Source organism: Tachypleus tridentatus, unplaced genomic scaffold (genome assembly GCF_004210375.1).
Source record: "Tachypleus tridentatus isolate NWPU-2018 unplaced genomic scaffold, ASM421037v1 Hic_cluster_2, whole genome shotgun sequence".
Lineage (NCBI taxonomy): Eukaryota > Metazoa > Arthropoda > Merostomata > Xiphosura > Limulidae > Tachypleus > Tachypleus tridentatus.
This window is the reverse complement of record NW_027467782.1, coordinates 38506998-38531910: the sequence shown is the minus strand read 5'-3', so window position 1 is coordinate 38531910 and position 24913 is coordinate 38506998. Positions and strand designations below refer to the sequence as shown.

Below are 24913 nucleotides of genomic sequence, written 5' to 3'. Positions count from 1 at the left end.
TAGATATAAATTCATGCTGTCCAAGAATACTCTTAGCAAAAATATTGTTAATTAGACTGACAAAAGTAACGTTGATCTCAATTTCAAAGATCTGACCATAGGTCACTCATACATTTTTGACAGTTTTATCTTTGTTTCTGGCAGTGACAGTTGTAACTGGCAAAATAAACTGTCAAAAGAAATAATGTTACTTTCAATCAAGTTGAAATTGACTAGATATGTAAGATGGAACTAGGATTTGTAATCAACAATAAGAAAGAAAGAAAAAATTTTTTGATAAAAGGAAGTACTTTTAATATTATTTTGAAAATAGTTTCTCACAATAGAATTCACATCCTGAAAAACGACTGAAAGACTAAAGTTAAGTAAAATGTCCCAAAAGTCAGAATACCTTTGGCTGACTGATGGATAATTAACCAATTCAGAATCTTTTCTATTTACTGTAAACATCAAAGCAGATGTACTGGTACTGGTATTTTCTTTCTGTTCCCTGCTTTCTTACCCCTTAAAACATTTTATTACCAGATCTAAACAAAATTAATGATTGGCCAATCTGATAAGAGAAGATGCAGAAGTCTGTCAAATGGCTATCAATGCTAAGCTCTGTCTTTAAAATCTCACAGCCTATCAGTTGTATTACATTCTTTACTTCTGAAAAAAGAAAATGTCATATAAAGAATTATGTACATTTACTTCTATACTTTATATTATTTCTTAAAACAAACATCTTCCTTTTCTTCATTGCTTGCATCTTGTAAAACATTAACCATGATGTGAGGAAGAAGAAAAACTGCTGTCTTCACATCGTTTTGACAATCATGAAGCATGACTGAAAAACTCTAGCTGTATTCTCTCGCTTTATCTGAGAAATTAAATACACAAAACCATATAAATTTTATAAAACTAAGGGCATTTAAAACATGCTAATGAGCATGGAAAAGTTAGTTTTAAATTGAAATGATTTTGGTTGTTTTTCTCTATGGCATAATCTGTTCTCAAAAAGCAGTTTTATAAAAAACTATTCTGCATTATTTCTTTTCTTTCCATTAAAAACAGAAAATTAACATATACAAAGACAAAATGAGAGAATTTTAAGTGTAATGTGGTGATTATAATCTAGTACTTGTCTTTGATACTACAGTAGTCTACCCCCCCAAAAGAAATTCTAAAAGTGTATACCACCTTTATGTTCTAAACATATTTGTAGAGTAAGTTTCAATAATGTGCTCCTAATGGGCTAAAACTGTGACAAATGTTACAGAACTGTGTGCACGTTACTTAATAGTTGAAATTAACATTCTCCTGAATTAGAAAAGGAAATGAAACTCAGACTTACAAGAACTGTGTGAACAGATATGTTTAGCTGAACTGTGAGGTGCCTCTGTTTCAGTAATACTTTTATCTACACAGTCTGATCTCTAGTTCAAATTTTGTCATGGTTTTAATTAATATAATAATCACCTATAACAATAATATTGATTAGCAACCTAATTATCTCATTTCTTTTTATCACAGAAAAGTGCTTCTTACCTTCTGAGAAGACAAGATGCCCAATTACAGGCCCAATCTTTAAAAGTGCTTCCTAGTTTGCTCCCATATATTGGGCATGGAAAGGAAGTCCTCTTGTTACTAGACATAATGTACCTATCAAATAATAACAGAAAACCTGATGAACTTTTTTTTTAACTTTTATTAAAAAAGCAGAACAACTTCAATATTCAAATAACTTTTCAGTTTATGTGAAATATTTAAAAAAAATTGAGTTTTTAATGTTTAAACTATGCTAAAATACTGTTGAATTGTAATGTTTTATAACACAGTAAAGATAAAAGAAAAACATAACACAATGAACAATGTTAGAAAAAAAATTGATAAGAAAGAAAATAACTGAAAATTACTGTCTAAATTTCATTATAATAAAAAATAAAATACATACCTAGAGTGCTGCAAAGGTACCAAAATTTCTTGAACCTCTTCTGAAAACCTGTTCCAAAGACTATTACTTGGTCTCACAATTTGTGACAACTCTCCACTTTGACAAGTATATATCTGTAAGGTTTCCTGCAGTGCATAAGATGCACAGTCCTACAAAAAAGAAAAATGTGTACTTTACATAAGAAAACAGTCATAAACACAGCATGAAAAACTTCAGTTCCAGAAAGAAAGAAAAACGTTAGGAAGTGGAGAAATAAAATAACAATAAATACACACAATACCATATGTTTACTGTGAAAGGCCTACAGTATCATACGTGACTGTGTTTACTGTGAAAGATATAAGGTATAACGTGTCACTGTGTTTACTGTGAAAGATATAAGGTATCATGTGCAACTGTGTTTACTGTGAAAGATACAAGGTATTATGTGTGACTGTGTTTAATGTGAAAGATATAATGTATTATGCAAGACTGTGTTTAATGTGAAAGATATAAGGTATCACATGTGACTGTGCTTACTGTGAAAGATATAAGGTATTATGTGTGACTGTGTTTAATGTGAAAGATATAAGGTATTATGTGTGACTGTGTTTAATGTGAAAGATATAAGGTATATGTGTGACTGTGTTTAATGTGAAAGATATAAGGTATTATGTGTGACTGTGTTTAATGTGAAAGATATAAGGTATTATGTGTGACTGTGTTTACTGTGAAAGATATAAGGTATTATGCAAGACTGTGTTTAGTGTGAAAGATATAGAAGAAAGATATAAAGTATCATGTTGTGACTGTGTTCACTGTGAAAGATATAAGGTATCATGTGCAACTGTGTTTACTGTGAAAGATATAAGGTATTATGTGTGACTGTGTTTAATGTGAAAGATATAAGGTATCACGTGTGACTGTGTTTAATGTGAAAGATATAAGGTATCACGTGTGACTGTGTTTACTGTGAAAGATATAAGGTATGTGTGACTGTGTTTACTGTGAAAGATATAAGGTATTATGTGTGACTGTGTTTAATGTGAAAGATATAAGGTATCATGTGTGACTGTGTTTAATGTGAAAGATATAAGGTATCATGTGTGACTGTGTTTAATGTGAAAGATATAAGGTATAACGTGTGACTGTGTTTAATGTGAAAGATATAAGGTATCACGTGTGACTGTGTTTAGTGTGAAAGATATAAGGTATTATGCAAGACTGTGTTTAGTGTGAAAGATATAGAAGAAAGATATAAAGTATGTTGTGACTGTGTTCACTGTGAAAGATATAAGGTATCATGTGCAACTGTGTTTACTGTGAAAGATATAAGGTATTATGTGTGACTGTGTTTAATGTGAAAGATATAAGGTATCATGTGTGACTGTGAAAGATATAAGGTATTATGTGTGACTGTGTTTACTGTGAAAGATATAAGGTATCGTGTGTGACTGTGTTTACTGTGAAAGATATAAGGTATTATGCAAGACTGTGTTTAGTGTGAAAGATATAGAAGAAAGATATAAAGTATGTTGTGACTGTGTTTACTGTGAAAGATATAAGGTATTATGTGTGACTGTGTTTAATGTGAAAGATATAAGGTATCATGTGACTGTGTTTACTGTAAAAGACCTAAAGTATTAACAGGAATATGAGAGGATAATGGATGATGATTTCCTTGATAAACAAATCCCAATTCAAGGGGAGTGGAAGACTTGTAGTATGCATAAAGAAAAAGTTCACATACAAAGGGCAACACTAAATAAGAACAGTTAATCTTGTGAGAGATGGCAAGTACATTGAAAATACATTTTCAGTATAGGGAAAATTAAGACTTCTGATATGGTAATTATCTACTCTCACAATATTAGCTAGAATCTTACATTGATAACAAGGAGGGACCAGTGTGAGGATATGACAAAAGAATATTTTAAAATTATCTGAAGGATATCTTGGAAATGAAAGAATCAGATCTGAAGATCATAGAAAGGGAAGTGGACCATTTCTGAGCCAGGGATACTCTTCATCCGATTATGAAACGTGTGAAATATAAGGGAAAAAAATGAGAGGAGTACATCAGAGTGAGAGAGAATGTGGCAAGAAAGTGGTCATAACCAATACTGTAACTCAATCTCAAAATAGGAAAGGCAGGTAAACAAAAGAAACACCCCTAGGTGTACAGCAGCTTGGATGCAATGGACTACACATAGTAAATCAACTACTTTCAAAACATGCCCATGAGATACCAACATCCATGTGAGTGTAGAATAAAGAGCATACCCTCTTTACCTCAATCCCATGAAATGGGGAATTGAAACCCACTCTAATTCCTGGGTATGACACTAGGATTAGATCTGAGCTATTGAATTGGTATCAACAGAATGTCTGTTGCATGTAATCAACTCCCATAACTGTGAAATGGGCCAGGACCATCCATAGACAATATCATACCCCTAATATTAAGATGAGAAAACAAGAAACAAGAGATAGCCAATGACAGAACCAGAACAATTTCACAAATCATTGCTGTGACCCACAGCCAAGATGGAGGAAATTGAGTTAGGAAGATAGTTAACTTGAAATATGTGTGAGAACTTAAGTAAATGAGTTCACTCTAAATTCAAAACCTTCTTATAGTGTAACAACATTTAGTTGAGAGTAGGATGACAGTTTCCAATAAAAGGGATGAATTACATCTTGATGTCTCATTCTGTTGTCAATGGTTATCATAAAGAGAAGAATATCACATCATCTACACCCATAAAATACCACCACCCTATTCTGTAATTTATTGGTTATTGTGAGTAACTCATTCAGCTGGGTGCCTTCAGGGTCAACCACCTCAGCAATTTGGAACTGGAGTTGTAAGGATGCCCATACTCCACTTGAAGCAAGGAAGGTGACAATGTGGTGGTGAAATCCAAAGCAGTATCACCACATAACCACAAAATCTTATTTTGAAAAATCAGACCATACTGAGTTATTAATTCTAGGAATGATTGGGATGGACAACAAACCCCTTCTGTTTTCCCATTCAGTCCAAGGGTGATACAGTCTGGGATGGGCTTGGTTATGAAACACAAAATATCATGAAAATCATGAACCTATATGTGATTTTGTGGAACACCCCATCTCAATGGTGAATGTGTGAAGCCATGGAAGATAAATTGAACACATCATGGAAGTACAGTGTGGATTTAAAGTTTAAAAAAATCCTGGTGTCTGACCACAGAACAGGATCAAAATAATGATGAATGAAAAGAAGACCTGTGAAAAGAAAAAAAAAAGTATAAATAGAAACTTAACAGTCAGTCACACAGAATTATGAAGAATGGCTACAGGTGGAAGATAAAACCCCAAACAAAGAGGAAACTGCAATATAATGGAAGACTTAGAATGGATGACAAAGGCAAGCAAGGGAAAAGTGAAATTGTCAGATCTGATAGGAGTATACCTAGAACAAATTCCAAGAGAAATAGACCAACTGAAACAAAAGATGGACCTAACTGGCAAAAAGTAGGTAAAAGATCATGAACAGAGGAGGATTGCCAGAGGATAAAGAAAACGTATCCTGGTAGGAAGCAGTATGTCAACAAAGAGCTCTCACTGAGCACAGAAGCCTACACGGATAAAGTCAAGGGGAAAGATGGAAAATGGAAGAAAAGGAGGAATCACCATCTCGAGCTGCTAACAATAATGCCATATCCCCAAAAGTGATAGAACCTTGTGAGCAGTAAATACAACCTTAAAAAAGAAAAAGCTCTTCCAAACCTAAGCACTGTCAAATGAGAAGTGATAGTTCAGTAGAGGAGTGTAGAAGGAACCACATATGTCAAATGAGTATGTCACACGACGATTCGGATGAGAAACGCATTGAAATCTTACAATTCCAAAAGTGGGGAGCAGAAGGTTTGTAGCATGTGTAAAGTTCACATATGTGAGAAAAGATAATCATTATGTTGGAATTTCATATTTTTTTTTAGACCTAAATACAGCTTACTTACTAAGCTTGATAAATTATAGTGGAATTCTACAGTACTGATATTGTAACTTATGACTATTTTGTTTATTTAAACTGTATATTTGTTACCTGTAAATAACAGTATTGTAAATACGTATATAATGTATAATAATTGAAATGTGACTGTATTTTGCACAATCCTTTTCCACTACAACACAGTCAAAACAGGTCACTCTGTGGATAGTAAAAATTAGTTCCATATAACTTAATACAGTAATATGACACATGTGCACTGCTTCACTGTAGCTTCTGTATTGTTAGGCATGCATGGATGAAAGGTTGTTATAATAAAAATAATAAATATATATGAATGTATAATGTTATAAGATTTAAGCTATTTAGTCTAAACATTTGTGTTTTCATGTTATACTCTGTTGTCATCCCAGAATGAAAAGGGCAAAATTTATACATATACACACACACACACATATTTTGTTTTTTGGTTACAAAATCAGTAAAATCAACCAAACCTACACAGAGATTCATTAGTAAAAAATAAAGGGCAAAACATAATGTTTTTCCTTAATAAACATTTGATAAGTTTTTGAATGTTATATTTGGTATGTGAAATTTGAAAATTTTCTGATGCATGAAAGTATTTTTCATCTCAAAATGTTGGATAAGAAACATGCAAAAAAGAAAAAAAGGCAAAAGAAAAGCTTACGACTTCATAAAAAAAAACACAATATTTTGCATAACAAATCTTGTAATATTTATTGATAATATACCAAGTTCCATTAAGATATATTTATTAATTTAAAAGTAATAGCTTGAAAATTGTATCAAACACAAAATGATTATAAAGCCAGTCCCAGAGACTAAGCCTGTGTTAAAAAAAAGTCACATATACAATCAACATAAGATTCGTTATACAGTACAGTTCTTGAATTATGTGTACACCAAAAGGTCTCCTCAAGAATAATTACTTCTTGTTACAAACTTTAGATATTGGCACTTTATTAACAACCCTATAATCTCGAGTGTGTCTAATATTTTTCACTATCTACAAATACATGAAGCTCAACAGGTCTTTCACTCACAATAATGAAAAGTCCAAAGCAATATTGCAACTTTATCAATGGGTGCTTCAAAACACAGGATACAAACATTCTCAGTCTACAAATAATTTTATTTCAACACATTAAGTCTATTTGTAAGTAATGAATGAGCTTATAAAAGTGAAACCTGTTAGTCCTAAAATTATGCAGATGTAGCTTAACACTGTTTCAGTGAAGAAATTCCTTCACTTTTAGAAGTATTTTCTCTTCTCTAAATATATTTCACTTAGAAGTGACATTTCTATATTTTTTGCCCTCCAGAAAACTGATCTGCTGATTCCACACAAAATTCTATGTCCTGAACAATCTTAATGTTCCTACTGACTAGTGATAGTAGTGGATTTGTAAAGACAACACTGAGGTATCTTCTCCCTGGTTTCACTCAATTTTATGCCACTAAAGATGGTTAGTTTATGTTTTCACTTCATGCTCTTTTTTAACAAAAAAAAAAAATATTTCTGTTGGTGCCTGGCACACCTTTACTACTTCATATAGCTGGAAGGTCTTGTCTTAGGCTCCATGCAGGTTGGCAGAAGTTTATCAACTGTAGTGATGTTGTTAACGGAGTTACAAAATGTTATACAGGGTGTTCAGAAAGTCACTGTGCAGTTTTGTAATTATATGTCTATTCAGTCTATTTCAAGCCAGCAACTGACAGCAGTGTTTAGAAACAAAATAAGAAGGATCCAAGCCAACAGGGGTCACTTTTAATATTGTTTATAATTGTTATTCATATTTACCTCCTGTATTCTATATTGAAACATGTCTGTTAATAAATATACAAGTGCACAGTGACTTTCTGAACACCCTGTACAAATGATCTTTTGATAGTTTATTTATTCTATTTACCTGATGACGATTTAAAACTTTCTCCATTTACAGTGTGTTTCAGTGGCGAGTTATGATTGTCACAATCTGTATTTTGTTCAAAGCATATATACAATCCAAAATGGTATGCAGTATTTGAAATATATAAAAGCACATTCTGCTGTCATTCGTAAGTCCAGGATTTGGTAACACACCTTAAAATGTGGCTTATGTTTTGTTGCACTGAACTTCTTCACCCATTTGTATCCATATTTTGAAGACCACAGGAGATTCAAAACATGTTTGTCCATATTTCAGAACATCATGTTACAAACCATTTGTTGGGTAAGAAAGCAACTGGGTAATGTAAACTAAATGTCATATCTCACTGAATATCTAGTGATTACTGTGATCAACAATTTGTTTTGAGATTTCTGAAAAATTTAATATCTCATGTATAGTGAAAGAAAGAAATGGCAAGGTTCATAGATAATTAAGATTATATTTTAAACTAATTTTTTTAAAATAAATGATTAAGTTTTAACAAATGAAAACTTAAATTTAAGTAAAGTGAAAATAAAGTATTTTTCAAATCTGTGCAACTTTTGTATAGGTAGTCTAATTATTCTAACCATTTCTCATAAGTATGTCAATGTGAAATAAAACCAATAACACAGAGTCAAAAGACACACTTCAGTATAAAATAACCACTCACTTGTATTCTGGTGTCTTCAGCTGCTAGGAAAGACCTAACTAGCTCTTGAACCAAATCATAAGCAAAGTTTTCATCTTCTACACTTAAATAAAAAAATGAAGACTTTTGGTTCTCACTCAATCTCCTCATTTCTAATCTAAAAACAAAACAAAAGAAGATAAACATTTATTTAAGTTTCAACTCAAACTTCTCTACTTCAAAATAATCTCTATTCCTATATGTATTCTTGAGACAGCTAATATGGATATTAGAACTTTAATTAACATAAAGCACAGAAGAATATTTTGATCTTCTCATGTAATCTTCAGGTTAACAAAGAGAGAGTTTGCAACTGACTCTGCTTTATGTTAAAGTTCTAATATCCATACCAGCTGTCTTCAGAATACATTTTTTACTTGAAGTGTGTTTCTCATCTTCACAAATGTATTCCTATATATTACAAATAACTTATGAACTGTTGTTTAGAGATGCACATAAATTATTCATGCAAGTTAATGTAAAAAAAAAATAAAAAAATGAAGGGCTTTCCAACATCTTTTCTAAAACTTGTCATTTACTAGGATCTATTTTACTGATTTTAACAGATACACGAACTCCAATAAACTAAGCTTATTATATTTTGTAACAAAATAATTGCACTGAATACAATAAATAAACTGCAGTGAGTCCAATACAGCTAAAACACAATAGAAACAGGTTACTGAATAAGTACTACTGAATTCTTCAGTCTTCATGTTCCCTTAATTATACTTTTTCAATTTCAGTGCAATAACAAGTGATATGAGCCTTGTATCTTTTTCCCTAAATACTGTTCTTTACCTGCAGTTTGCAACAAAAATCAACTTGTATTTATTGAACACATTACTTCAACTTGCCAAAAGGATTGCTTTTAAACCTGACTGACTGCTTAAACATAAAATACATCACCATCCAAAATAATTCAGTAAAGTAGATTCAGTCATATTGTCATGAAAAACTTCCTTCACATTATTATGTACATAACCACTATTTTAGACTTTGTGATGTTTCTATATAATTGTATTTCATAACTGTTAAGCACTTTCTCATTTTATTATGGCAATTCCACCTAACAAAGAAATGGAAACTTTGTTAATCAAAACAACTTTGATATTTCTACATTGTGTTCAGTTGGTTGGTGTTTACTGACACAAACCAACTAGACTATCTACACCAAACAAGCAGTAAAATAGGGAAAAGGAATGTCTTATAAAAGGCAAAAAAATAAATTAAATTAAAACAAAACAATGTCCAAAATTTGTATAAAAGATCTAAATAGAATTAAAAAGGCAAATGGCTCATAAAAAAGTTAAAGACATGAGGAAGTCGGACAGTGTTACCATTTCCAATGTCAAGGGTAAACCCATACTTAAGGCATATAGAAAATAGTGCCATCACTTATGATTGTAATGATGGCATAACAGTAAAACATGGTTTATTGTGACTTGAGTGTTACAAAGGCCACAAATTGGTGGCTCAGTTGCAGATGAAAGAAAATAATGAGTTAAAAAGCTGTGACCAATGCATAACCTAGTGAGGACAACTTCCCCCCTCTCAATCATTTGGAGAAAAACCTTGGCAGGTTGTACAGAAACACCTTCTTTAAACCATATGCATAAATAGGAATAGAAGAATGGTTTGAAAGATATTTATTAAAGAGATAGTACATTCAATTGGAAATATCTGCCTTCCTCAGATGACTCAAAGAAAGATAAACAAGTGGGAATGATAATAAGCTATTGCAGTATGGGCTGATCAGTGGAAACAGCAATGACATCCAATGGCACACCCAATTCTACCAGTGCACCTGAATATGAAGGCTAAAAAGAAGAGTGGCAGACTGTCTATTCTAAAAGAGCACAGCTCACTGAGGAAGATAGAACCTCAAGGGAATGCTGTGGTAAGGATTAAAGTTTAATAGCATATTGCCAGAAGCAGGGCTGAAAAACCTGGACCTGAGCAATCACTGGAAAGAATGGTGGGAACAGAGTGAGGAGTAGACACTGACTTGCCAATTCACTTATCCAAAGAGGGCAAAATACTCTTCACATTGTTGGAAAATAAATCTTTCTGCACTCGCACTGCAGCAGTGGTACATAGTGCAGAAGCATATGTCTGAAATGGAGTTGGGGAAAAATAATTTCTGAGTTTCAAGCTAAATGTTGTCAACTGTTTTAAAACACTGTACCTCTTTCTCCTCCACCCACCTAAGACAAGGACAAAAGTAAAAGAGGTGACAACCACTACTTTTAATGCAATGTGGTTCCAGTTTGTACTCATATGCATTGTGGTCTTTGCCACCACAAAAAAGTGCACGTCAAAGAACTACGATGTGATGTCTTTGAAATCAAAACTGCTGGCACTGAAAAAATCAGAGAGGGTTAGGAATATACCCACACCTTACAATTCAGGTCGATGTCAAGGCAGACAGATGTAACAATTTAAATGTCAAAATTACGACACTGGTTGGCAGCATAATTCTGTCCTTGCAAGTGAAGAAATGGCTGCACAACAGAAACTCCTTGGTTGGGGAAACAAGCAAGAATCTCCAACTCAGGAATGTTCTTCAAATTACTCTCAACAATTACTCCTTGTAAAGAATTCACAATAGCAAGGGGGGAGTAACATCAGTGGGTATATCCCAAATTGCCTTAAAATTCAGGAGGTGTTCAGTGTGTTTTGGGGTTGATATTTCCACAAAGATGTCCCCAAAACATAGCTTCTTGATGGACTTGGGAAAGCCAATATTCCACTCTAATCCCTTTTAAATGAAAAAGGGAGACATATGCCCCAAGGATTAATCAGATAAAGAATGAAGGATTAAAAATTGAGTTACAAGATCTGATGGTTGTGGTGATTTTCAAGGATTACGGAATTCATAAGAGTGAGAGGAAGATTTACTACCCATTGACCCTGCCTACCATGGAGTCCTATGAGGCTACACGTTACAATGCTAAACAAGGGCATTGCAGCTACACCAGGGTTTCATGAACATCATACCCGAACACCAACATCTGACACAATGTCCACAACACCTGTTGAAAACGTCCAAAACTGGTTCTCAGGTTAATCCTGGAAGGGGTCACCACAAGGCCACCCATCTACAGAAAGTAAACTAAAAATATGGAACCTTTCCTGGTAAGACCCCTTACCACACAAAAGAATCACACCAAGCACATAGTGTTCAGCCTTTAAATTTTCTTATACAATAATATCTATTATTTAATACACAATCCATGAGTTAGGAAAACATTTATGGTGGGTTCATCCTTCTCTCAAAGTCTAAGAGTACAATACAAGATTTGGTTCTTCTGTTCTGTGAAGCCATTTTCTTTGCACTAGGGAGGGGACACTATACTTTACTTGTTGATTTAAGATAACAATGTGAGGGATGCAAAAAGAAAACACTTTTACTATTTTGTGCAAGAGGAACAAAATCCAGCCAACTGTCAAAAAAAGGACAGAGTGACACACATGTAGCTTATTAGATTTAGGGCATGTATCTGACTTTACTTTACATGCATGCTTTTGAATCACATGTCAAAGTTAATTTCATTATTAGTATAGATGTATATGTAGATTTTACTAAGTAATAACAATAAACACATCCAACTTTTTGTTTCTGATCATGTTTTTATTAACCAGGAAATCACTGCTCATGGTCCTGCAAACAGTTGTGGATTAATGTTATAAAAAATAGCCCTAGTCATTCTTATTCCTCATATCAACTTCATTTAAGGTGGGTGTAGTGTTTTGTGTCTGTGACTGTGCTGTGCACATTGGAGGAGACACACTCCACTTCAGAGGTGCTACCTGGAAGGGCTGCAGCAGTTGTCACAAGTTGGTGAATTAGTGAAGAGAAATGTGTGATTTTATAAATGAGAAAAGAATGTGATTATACGTAGTTCTTATTGGTGTCTTTTATCACTTCCTTCAGCTGGACAGAAGATTCATCAATATCAAGGCTGTACTATTTTGATGATCTCTATTCCACTCTTTTAAATTAATAATTTTTTACAAATATTATTCATTGAATACGACTTTAGTAGTATCTGTTCTTCACTGTATAAATAAAAGCATAAATATTCTTCACTTCAAAAAATGCAAAAGGATCAACCAGAAAGTGTTCTGGGCTTGGAAGGATGTAAATAGGCCTTTACAGGTACAACATATCAAGAGTGTTCTTAAAAATGAAAGAACCTACAACATCAAATTACTATGAAAGTGGTAAATTCAAAAGGACACAATGTTACATCTTTATGAAAATCATTTTGATTTTGAACACCTTTGGTAGACCTGTAACATTGCATCACCATGAAAGTTTTCTCAGCTCTAAATGTTACAAGACCTGTAATATTAGGTAGTCATAAAAGTGTTTTTGGTTCTAAACGATGCAAAAAGACCTGTAATAGTCATGAAAGTGTTCTTGGTTCTAAATGATGTAACAAGACCTATAATGTCAAATAGTCATGAAATTATTTTTGGTTCTAAAATGATGTAACAAGACCTGTAATATCAGATAGTCATGAAAAGGTCATTGCCCTTGAAAGAAGCAGCAGGCTCTTCATTATTATATCTTCATGGAACTTTCCTTGGCTCAGAAAGTTGTAATGGGACTTGTAATGTTATGATTTCATTAAAGTGCTTTTGGATTTAACCCTCTCATCATGAATTCAGTTAAAATTACCAAACACATGACCTCTTTGTACTCATTTCAAGTCTTAACAAAACTTGGTAGTCTTTCAGTTAACATTACAAGTCTTTCACACACAACAAAATCATATTTTTTTAAGTATTTTTAACAAACTACAATAAAGGTTTGTCTGTAAATATATTATGTATTTGTTTTGAGGATGCAGTGTGTAAAGATTAAAAATATTTTTTCTCCTCCAAAAAAGTTTCAGTATTCCTTTGTGCAATTTATAAAACCACTTAAATACATTTCAAATGTTTTTCCCAGAAAACTTCATATTTCACCTTTCATTTTCTCTACTCTATCTTAAAACCAGATCAGTCAGTTCGATTAATCTCCTAACCACCATTAAATAAAACTAAATTACCCTCTTTTATTCTTAGAATTGTAACATGAAACTACTTTTGTTTATCTGATGTAGTTTTAAGCTCATAATAGTGCACATACATTTATAATCAAATTTTGTTTTCTTGCACTTTGAACCTTTTCTAGCTACTATCTGTGCCATTATAAGGTTTAAATCACTTGGAGCACATGCAGTTCATTTGGGTGCCTTGTGAAACACTTTTATCATATTATTTATTTTACCTAATTTAGTCTTTACTAACCTAAAAAGATCCCTACTTTTATATTTTAGTTACTTTTATAATAATAAATAACAAACAAACATGAAAATCAAGAAATAAAGTATTTACCAAAACTTCTTGTTTCTTGCTGTTGATTGTCAGTGATTAAAAATACTTTTCTTAATCTCAAAAATTCCAAATTTCCTTTTTGTCATACCCAAAACCTTTTATAGACATTTTAAATGTTTGTTTCCAGTAACTATTTACATTTCATCTGTTATTTTCTCTACCCTAACTCAAAATGCAATCAGTCATTTTGGCTGACCTGGTAACTGTAAATAAAAACCTGAAATTTACATATACCTGTTAAGAACAGAATGTAATATATCATTTGACACATAAAAACCTTAATTTCCTATTGTTTATAGGTAGTATGTAGTTAAATGTACAAGAGAACTATTAACATATCTTGAAAGAGAGGGTGTGACAGGTAGGTGTGGTAAAAGGGGTTTTCTATTTATATCTCTGTTATCATGCAAAATTGAAGACAATAAAAAATATGGTTTGCCTGAGCAATAACAATTGTATAGTGAGTAACGAATGTTTAATTTCTTAATTTTTCAAAGAATTGTGGAAAAAATAAAGATGACAAGATACTTAGCAAAAATACATAATGTGTGTCATACTAAGGGAAATTCAGAATTTGAGTTAACATTGTCTTGTAAAAGTAGGAGCTTAAAACGTATACTGTTAAAGCATGGATTATTAGCTAAGCTTATATGCTACATTAATTGGTACAACATAAACAAAAATTAGTTTAATAAAATATTGAATGTAAGACACTAAAACTTTGTGTCATGGTCAGTGAAGAATACATGGGTCAAATGAGTTAATAGTTACTGAAGAGATGAGATAGACAAATGGAATCTTACCTTCACATTATGACAACGAGATAAGTAGACTGATCCTAACCTTCATACATAACTAAAAAAGACAGATTTTTTACATTTAAGATCGCCAGGAAAGTTTACAGATTTCAACCACTACAAATCATTCAACTTCAGTAAATTAACTTCAGACATTGAATATCTTTGTTGATAAAAGTCAGCTTGTAAGCATCAAGCCATCCAAAAATAAACAACTGGCTAGCTTAAGCAAAGTGTAACAATATCAACTCAAAATTAATTTGCTTGTCATGGACCTGGACTGTCAATACAATATTCAGTTCTAGACAGATAGAAAAGTCAGTATAGTTTATAAGTTTTAAAAATTCTTGTATATTGACTAATATTTGCAATAGCTACTATCATAAACCGTAGTTATTGTTTTTGTTGTTGTTTGTATATTAAAATATATTTGTGTTAAGAAAATTGTGTGTATCAATTTTGTTGGCAAATATCATAAATTTGATACATATCAAAATTCAATTAACTTCTAAATTAAAATTTCACATGAGAAATCCTTATAACATCTAGTTAGCTTTACCAAATGTTTCTTAAGAAGAAATATTTTATTTCATGTCCATTAACGAATTTCTACATGGATTCAGTCGATTTGACCAATTTCGTAATCACCATATAAAAATACAAAACCAATATAAATTATGCTTTTTTTTTATTCAAGAATGACTACAGATTACAAAACATAAATGTTTAGACACAACTGCTTAAATCTCATGACATTATACATTTATATAGATTTACTATTTTCATAATATTGACTTTTCAGCCTGTTTGGCTAACAATTCAGAAGTTACAATGCCACAGTGCATGTTTGCTAATGTTAATGTATCCAATAATATAAAACTGACCTTTAGGTTTTACAAAGTGACCTATATCATCTGCATTTTAGTGGACTAGTATTTGGTAATAACAGTCATATACAATTATTATAAATTGTATATTTATATAGAACATTACTATTTAAAACAAATTTTCTTAAACTAATTTATCTCAAAACGTAGAGCAGTAAATAACAAAGTAAGCAAACAATTATCAGTTTTAGTTACAACCTATGTCCTCATTGCTGTTTGTCTTAGCTTGCTAAGCCTTCAGAAATGTCCCATGTGGAGGTTATGAAACAAAATTTTTTTTTTGATATTTTTTTACATTAGAACAATCAAACAGTTATAAATTACTATACTGATAACATAGAATTCCATTATAATTTATCAAGTTTAAAAACTAAACTGTATTTGTATCAAATAAAACAGGAAATCTAGAACAGGCTAAAGACTCAAATTAGCAGCATGAAGGTTTGTTTCGAAAGAAAGAGAGGACACCATCACATTTGAAAATGGCTAGGAAAATCATTAAAAAAATATTCTGAGCTTCTGATTGTTTTTTCAGATCATATATAGAAGTAAATGTATATACAGGACCATTTCTCAAAATGAAAAGGTACGATTCAACAAATATTGTTATAGTTTAGAAAATTAAAAGGATAAAAGTGTGTTTTTTTTTATATTTTAGCTTATCCATTTGAGTTCCTAGTTGGTACATCTACAGACGTTGTGTTTTTACATCACAAGCATTTAATTTGAACCAGTGCTACATTCAACACAACACAGAACATATAAAAATTAAAGTTTTGGTGTATTTGTTTAATACTTACTTTTAAACTACAAAATTAAATACTGTATAATATCAAAATTTGAATTATTATCTACAGTTTGATACCAGAAATAGAGATAAATTCATAAAACTGTATTTCAATAAAATTTTGAATGCAACTTAATAAATGTAATAACATGGCCTTTGACATGTGACCCATCTGAAAAGGGTTAATAAAAGTCATATTATTCCCTGCACAATGCAATGCAATACTGACTAATCACGAGTACGCACTCCCAATAGATGTGAAAGATAAGTCTACAAAGATCATAAACACTTAAGACAACAAACCACATCAAATCAAAGTAGACGTTATTAAAGAAATATTTATAAAATATTAGACACAATGAAAGAATATTATTTTCAAAATTGTTTTTAAAGTTTTCTACACTTTTACCATTTTCAAAACCCTATGGAATCAATAAAATTATAAAAAAATGTGTTTAAGTTAAGAAATTTCATTAGATAAGTAGATTAATTAAAAGTTACTTTTCTTGCAATTGCAAAGTAAAGAAAATATACTTATGAACAAGTGTTCCAGGCTTGAGTACAAATTTGAGGGAAATCTTCCTCAGTAAAATGAATAGCTATCTTTAGAGTAGCCATCACTTTCATCCTCACTGCAGTAATGTGCTTTGGACCCATTAGCTCCATAATAGAATTTAAACTTCCTAATGCCTAAAATAAATGAGAAAATTAGTTTTAGATATAAAAGTTCTCTTTATGTATTTAATGAATTTTGAGCAGTTGTAAAGTTCTAGATTTTTTGTTTTATGAAAAAAAAGTGTCCAGGTTTTAAACATGAAAACTCAAATATATACTACCAAAAATTAAGCACATAAGTGTCATACAGTGACAGTGGTAAAACTTCTTACGTTTGTTTAAAATAAACCTGTCCAACAACAGTAATTAAATGAAATTTCTGATGATATAAAGATAAGGATGTTGCAGCTACAGTTTACATTTTAAAACTCGATACACTTAAGAGAAACTGCTACAATCTCTATACAGAATAACAAACATTTCATGTTTGCAAAACTACAAAAAATTCATTGATGTTGTATCACTAAGTTTAATACTAGCAAGTCAGTTCTTTAAAAACCTTAGAAACCAACAAAATTTCTTAATATTTCATTAATGTCCACAATTAGTTAAACAGGATGGAATACAATTATGTAACTACTCAAAATATTGTCCAATATTTGGATGTGTTGTTCCTACAGGCAAGCTTATCAATCCTTGTATTTAATGTATTTAGATGTAGGAAATAATTAAATGTAAGCCTAATACTACAATATGAAGCTGATTGGTTCCATATATAAAGCACAAACCATATTCAAGAAACACTTCTATGGGTAAATGGTACATACCAGAGTACTGACCATTAGTGACAAAACATGCACCATACTCTAATTAACTCTAAAAATAACATATCCAAATATCCTACAAAATTAAACTATATTTTCTGTGAATAGATAACTGTGTTCCATTCAGTATTAAGTCTATAATTTTTTTTCCTATGATAAATTCATGGGAGGATAACGATGAAGAAAGAGCTCGTTCTTTTATTGGAGCTAAGATGGTTAACTTCATCACCTTCATCCAGCATGATCAACTCTAGTTCTTATAACGTACAACCTATAGTTACTATTTTGGATGATTACATCAGTTTCAACAATTCTTAGGATAAATGATACATAACTGGAACAGCACCTTACTAACATACAGACTTTTACTTTCAACCATAAGAGCTTTGTCCAACTGTATGAGTCAAATAATGGGATTCACGGTTACTTTCATAACAAACTCACAACTGAAAGCATGAAGAATGTTCAGTAGCATTATATGTCAAACCCTGGACCCTACAAGCTAACCACTGGGCAATGCCAAGCCTGTATTATTCATACAGGGAGTCTTTGCTCTTTCATAAATATTTATTTACATAAATTTCACTTTCATATTTTCAATATGACTTTAAGATTATAAAGTTTTTTTTTACTAAATAATGATAACAATAGTTTAACTTAGAAAACCAATCATAAACAAACATGTTTTTTTATACTAACTAATGATAACAATAGTTTAACTTAGAAAACCAATCATAAACAAACATGTTTTTTTATACTAAATAATGATAACAATAGTTTAACTTAGAAAACCAATAATAAACAAACATGTGATATACATAGAATTTTATGGAACTGATTTTACTTTCTTTTAAGATAAATAAAATAAAATATACAAATGAATCACAAAACTTTCAAGCAATAAATTTAAATTTCCTAATTATCATGTAATAAAACACCTACTAGTTTCTTTTCCTCTAATGGAAAATTTGCATTAAGCAACTGGGAATCAAAGAAAGCAAGAAAACCCAAAAGTCGTGGCTGTAAAAATTTGGCCTATGGATTAAAATAAAGCAATCAATTAAAGGTTATAATAACTTTTTACTGATTTAAAAATGAATTTCAATTCCTCTTCACAAAAGTTATAACAAATACCAACTTATTTTATTAATGAAGCTATTTGCTCTGGTTATGTTTCTTACTCTACTTTTAGTTGTGTTGTAAAAATTATACCTGGTACTTATTTCCTACATATACAATATTACAATAATTGCTGTAATATAATGTTTAAGTATATAATTCTTAGGTAAATATACTTCTGACAACTTTAATTTTCATAAAGATTGCGAGCTCACAATTCCCGTAGCTTGTAATTATTAAAATTGCTTTATTTGAAAGCATGTCCATATTACAGTTACGAGAAGTCTGTTTGTGGCCCTGACTCAAAAAAGTTTGTGCACCACTGCTGTAAATACTTTACTCTGAACAATGCTAAACTTATGTTATGTTAACATATAATTTCCTTGTATAAATACCAGAATTTTAAAGTCAGATACAAGTAACTGACCAATATGACTCATCAAGAGTAAATAACTGACAAATTTTACTCAGAAACAATCATTTGGAATTTTTCTGGATACTTCAAGTCTCAAGTTTTGAGAAATATTAATATTCAAGGTGATTCTCAATTCACACTTTATTCAGCCAGCCTTTTAAATTTATTACTTTCCATACATGGCTGCATGCTTTTAATATATTCTGCATAATGTACTGTATTAAAAAAAGTGCAAATATTTTAGTTTATAATGTAAAGATTTAAAACAAAATTGTCATCAAAGTACACTAGATGTGAATTCTCCTAGATGTTTCATTTTTTTAACGTTTTCAAAGATTTAGAAAAGTTTCTTACACACCAAACATTCACAAATACTTTTTTTTAATTTATATTAATTAGATGAAGTTCTAAAACTTAGGTTTCTTTTAAATATTTAAGTAGTTTTACTTATTCAATTAGCTCTCAGGAAATTAGAATTTTACTAAAAGTAAATATATTAAACAAGTGGTTATTACTGATACTTCTTCACTTAATATTAACAATTCCATTTACTTTGAATGGCCATAATGTTTATTTTAACTAACAATTCAACATTAACTGTCCACAAAAAGGAGATACAGGGAAAAATCTCAGTCAAGATGCTACCAAAAGAAATTCCAACTAAACTTATAATAGTTTGATACAGCATGTCAGTTTTTATTTATCTTTATTGAGATATTTGCCCAAAATTTACATTTTACAGCACAGAATCAGATTTTTTATTTGTTGTAGATATGTAATGCAACTTTTTTAAGTATTTCAAATTTCAACTGTAGCCATTACTATATCTTCTGGTTTTGTAATAGGCTTTGTTCCATCATAACTTTCATCTTTCCATGCCAACATTGCAAGTCCACTAAAGACTTGTTCATAGTGAGTGCTGATGTGAAGAAGTAATTCATTATGTATTCTCTGGTAATCACATCTCAACAAGCTGCCTATCTCAATATTAGTCTCAGTCTAAAAATAAGAAATTCTGTTATAATCAAAGTCAGTTTAAATTAGATTTTATTAAATTAATACCATATATCTCACAGAGGTGCAAGTTTTTACAAAAATCTACTGAAGCGAATCCCATGCTTTCCCATATAATAATATGTGAAAAAAAACAACCAAGACTTTAATTCTAAGTATTTAATTAATTGAGTCAAAAATGTAAATAATGTATGGAACTGCAGATATAAAATAACATACAGTATTGAGAGACTACGAACTTTGACCTTCCTTCTCCCATAAACATCTTACTTCTAAACACTGTCATACGAATTAAATTTGCCAAATACCAGTATTATGTTAAAAGTGTATTAGTATTGTTTGTTTTTAATAAAGTGCTGTATAAATACACAATTATATGGCTAAGTAATAGCAAATATAAGCCAAAGTTGAATGCAAGTAGTACTTACCTGAACATAGGTGAGTGCTTTCTCCATTTCTTCTTTAGAGCAGTGACGAACAAGGTATGAAAATATGTATTTAAAATGGTTCATTAAGAGTTCTTGCTTCTGTATTCTCATCTGTTTGGCCAGTACTTTCAGCAACATTGAAGCTTCAGGAGAAGCTTTAGTAGCAAGTGGAGGCAACATGTAGCGTAAAGTGCTCTATTATTCAAAAGCAACATGGATGTACAAGTGATTTCTAACAGTGATAACAATGTATATATTTCAGTTTTAAAACTACATATACAGCCTTTCCCATTTTAAACCAAAGACTAACATACATATTTATGTGCTTGTTTTACACTTTCAATAAACAATACATTATAAACATGAGCTACTAAATACTTTGATCTTTACCTATGTAACAGGTAAAAAAATATATGTATTTTAAATATGTATTTAATATAAAATAAAAATAATATATAATATAATATAAAATATGTATTTTAAAGTGATAAGTACTTTTTTATGCTTGAACATACAGAAGCTAAGGTTTCAGTAAATTAAAAGAATTCTAAACTTAATGTACAGTATTGTGAAAAAATAGAACTATTAAACAAATAAAAGTAATAAATTGGTAGCAATTTACTGAATTAAATATTTTATGATTATAATAAACTACAGGGTACTTATTGATTATCCTATTCAAGTATCAGTTGAACAAATGTATTTGTACATAATGTTTACTTTGTGTTAATTAATACAACTTCTAAATTTGAGAATGGAATATCATTAGGCAATGTTTTGAAAATATTCTGAATTGAATCTCACTAAAAATTGAAAATCTATAATTAATTTCTACCCTTTTTCTCATTATATATTTATTAGTAAAGTCAAAGTTTGATATATGTAATTGAAAGTGAATCGTTAAAAACTTGGAGTTAAAAAAAACTAAAAGAGCCAAAGCAGGAAAGCATGCATTAATTATAAAGAGCATTGTACATACTAGTGAGCAAACAAATTTAGTCTGTCTGAAACACTTTACACATCAGCTATGTTCTGTCAAAAAAATATTAAGAAAACTACAATACACACTGTAAAACAAAATAGTAATGCTGATGAAAAAACAAGAAATGAAAAAATAATGGTAATACACTTGAAAAGGAAAAAAACTTATTATTAACTAGCCACAGAGCATCTATAACATTAACACTTTTATTTATTTGTGTGGAACTTTTCTCAGAAATTTCTTGAATGACAGCTACAAATTGCATCTCATTGTATGTTGGTTTTTTAATTTAGACTAACCTTACCTGTTATTTTGCTTACTCAAACTTTTTAATGAAATGACTATGGTATATGATAGCACAATGTCATTGTCACAATTGGACTTCAATTTCAACTTGTGTAAGCTATTTCACACAAACAAAACGTAACCAGTGTGCAATTTCCTAAATGAATGAATATTAAACTAAATACAATTTCCACAAGTATTCTTGACTTATCTAAGTCTAAAATCAGCATACACAGTTTATTCAAAATGACATGCTTATCTCTTCATAAACATGCATTCAAAAGTTTCTACACACTCAACTAAGTTTGTCTCCATTACAACTTTACATTTACTTTACTTTGCAATAATTTGACTTTGGTTTCTAAGAGAGATTGATATAGACACCTCTTAGCTACATTTTGTATGAGTTGTTTTTTTTTTGCAACTCAAAAAAACTCTGTCGTATAATAAACTCTGATAACTGTTTCATACTATGTACACTAACATAAATATCATTGTTTTCTTGTTTACTTTATTATACAATGTTATATCTATGTGAGCTTATTTATCTGTGTACAATTTTTTTGAAATTGAACAGAATTTATTTATCTAAAACATAACGCTTGCAAAAGAATTAACTTAAATGAGATGCATGAAAATGATGGAATAAGAAAAATTCAAGCAAAGAGCACGAAAACTACCACAAATGTTTCGGGGATCTTGACTTGTTTTATTCTAAAACTATAAAAACACATGCAGTGGTAAAAATATTCTAAATTTTCAGCAGGACACATGTCCTGCAGGACAGTGAAACTTGCCAGACATTTGAAGTTTAGCAAGACACCTCAAAATTGTCACCAGACATTACCGAAAACAAGAAATCAAGTAGAGACAATTATTATATAAAACAGAATCATTTTATTTATGGCACTGAAACATTATTTCAAAGCAAGTGGCATCAAGCCTTGTATCTATTAAAAATGACACATCAATCAAACTGGTAGATTTAGTCATCCAGCACTAAAACATCAGCTGATGTAGACTCAGTATCTCTTATTGTCTCTACGTGTGTGAGTTTCATGTGGACTCACAAATTGTCTGGTTTTTTTACTGTCCTTCCACCAAAATTATACAGACTTGCACAGTAATTCTGTGCTTGCAAGATTACAGGTCTTATTCTAATTTTATTGTCATCAAGTCATTAAGAGAATCATTTATTAGTTTGGACTGCCAGTCATCCTTAACAACTGCCATCTGGGAAAATCCACGTTCTGGTTCAGCAAATGACACGGAAATCACCTGCATGAGGCATACCAAGGCCAACACTGTTGACCCAGGGAAAGGTTTATCATTGTCAACAGTAATTTGACTTAACATGTGGATTCTGGGTCCACTTAACATGTGGATTTGGCAAGTCTTGTGGCTTTGAGCAGTGTCTCATGTAAGTCAGCTTGGCAAATATCAGCTGCAATGTTGAAACCCTTAGCTTCTAGCAGAGCACCAGAGTGGTCCAATAGTGTCTGAAGTTCATTATGGCCATAAGATGACAATGCTTCCTTGCTTTCAGGCTAGTTGCTTGGTTCAAAAATTTGAAAGGCACCAATAAAATCCTTATCAAATTCTTCAAATCTCTCATTCAGATATGTGACAATTTTACCTATGAAGATGGCAGTTTCTTCAGCCACGGATTGAGCAACTGTCTCTTTTATAGCACTTTTTGAGCCTCTGGCCCTTGCGTGACCACTAATAGCAATCAACTTTCCTCTAAGTAACCACTTGCCAGTTTGTTCACATGTTGTGAGCTCTTTAACAATTTTCTGGGATCTCTCAACATGATTCAGATTGCCCAGCTTCTCTTTGCAAACAGTGAGTTTGTCAGAAACAATGTTCACAGTAGCAGAATTGTCTTGCATTTTGACACTAAGAGATGTCAAAACAGGCAGAACTGCCAAGAGTATGTCCATGTACAGGATGAATTTAAGGCTTGTCAAAGTACTGTATAATCCTGTAGCTTTCTGTCCATGTTCCCCATTTTCATGCAGCTTTACTTGATACAAATGCTCTGCTAAAGCTGGCCAGTTATGAGAAACTTACTCCAGGGTGTGCTCTTTGTAGGCCATCCACCAGGTTCCTGTCCCTTTTGTTGGCTTTCTAACAACAATGTTGTTGGCCTTACCAGCTTCTTTGAAACCAGCCCAGTTCTGTGGCAAATTGTCATAAAACTTTCACAGGGTTTCTAAAAAAGGTTTGGATACTATCAAGGTAATGAATATCCTTGATGGTCTTCTTAATTGCAAATTCCAATCTGTGACTAACACAATGGATCCCTATCAAATAAGGTTTTTGCACCTTCAATCTTTTGACAAGTCCTTTATTTGTGCCAAAATTGACAGCTGTCAGGCATACAATTGATTCAAGCCAGTTGGGAAACTTGCCATATATGGACAATGCTGCAAGTACAAAAAATTAGTACCCAATATCAGTTACTTTCTGTAAAAAAAAATAAAAAAAATGTAAATTTGTACTTCCGGAAAATTCAATTGCTCCATTATCTATTACGCTAGTTTTGCTAGGTTAAGCTCCAATTCTGTCAGTGGTAAATACATGGTTCTTCTTGGTTTAAATCAACTGAAAAATGCTTGAGTTTTCACTGTTGTATATTAATAATGGAATGACTATGTAAACTTGAATTAAAATATTGTCCATTTTAATTTTTCTAAATTGGGAATTCAGGACAAATCCAGAAAATCCCCATCCCAGGTAATTAAGAAACCTTTACCTGAACTAAGTGCCTTCTCTACTGACTGCATACACAGGAAGTGGGTTACTAAGTAACAGTCACTGTCTAAGTATCTTACGTAGACTATCTCCTGCTCAATGTTGGCAGTGTCTGTTGAGCCGTCAGCCATAATGCCA

The 24913-nt window shown here is 31.3% G+C and overlaps 2 protein-coding genes across 10 annotated transcripts in view; both read right to left on the bottom strand.

Annotated features, from left to right (window-relative positions):
• The window catches only part of LOC143242565 (serine/threonine-protein kinase atr-like), a 100837-nt gene extending 100140 nt beyond the window's left edge, over positions 1-697 (bottom strand). For 3 of the 6 annotated variants that reach the window (XR_013022930.1, XR_013022932.1, XR_013022931.1), the window contains exon 1: positions 392-697. The gene's annotated coding sequence lies outside the window, so the exon portion shown is untranslated. The remainder of the gene's footprint in view (positions 1-391) is intronic. The other 3 variants (XR_013022933.1, XM_076486034.1, XM_076486030.1) reach the window with 3 other exon arrangements.
• An 833-nt stretch (positions 698-1530) lies between these two features.
• Positions 1531-24913, bottom strand: part of LOC143242564 (serine/threonine-protein kinase ATR-like) — a 43553-nt gene continuing 20170 nt past the window's right edge. The window contains exons 4-9 of one of the 4 annotated variants that reach the window (XR_013022929.1): positions 20752-20946; positions 18718-18810; positions 16931-17086; positions 8520-8655; positions 1937-2085; positions 1531-1644 (exon numbers count right to left, since the gene is read on the bottom strand). Coding sequence is in view for 3 of the 4 variants with exons in the window: in XM_076486027.1 (XP_076342142.1) it covers positions 16931-17086; positions 18718-18810; positions 20752-20946 (444 nt within the window). In the remaining variant the exon portion in view is untranslated. Of the gene's footprint in view, positions 1645-1936; positions 2086-8518; positions 8656-14762; positions 14781-16930; positions 17087-18717; positions 18811-20054; positions 20309-20751; positions 20947-24913 lie in introns of those variants that run through there. The other 3 variants (XM_076486027.1, XM_076486029.1, XM_076486028.1) reach the window with 3 other exon arrangements.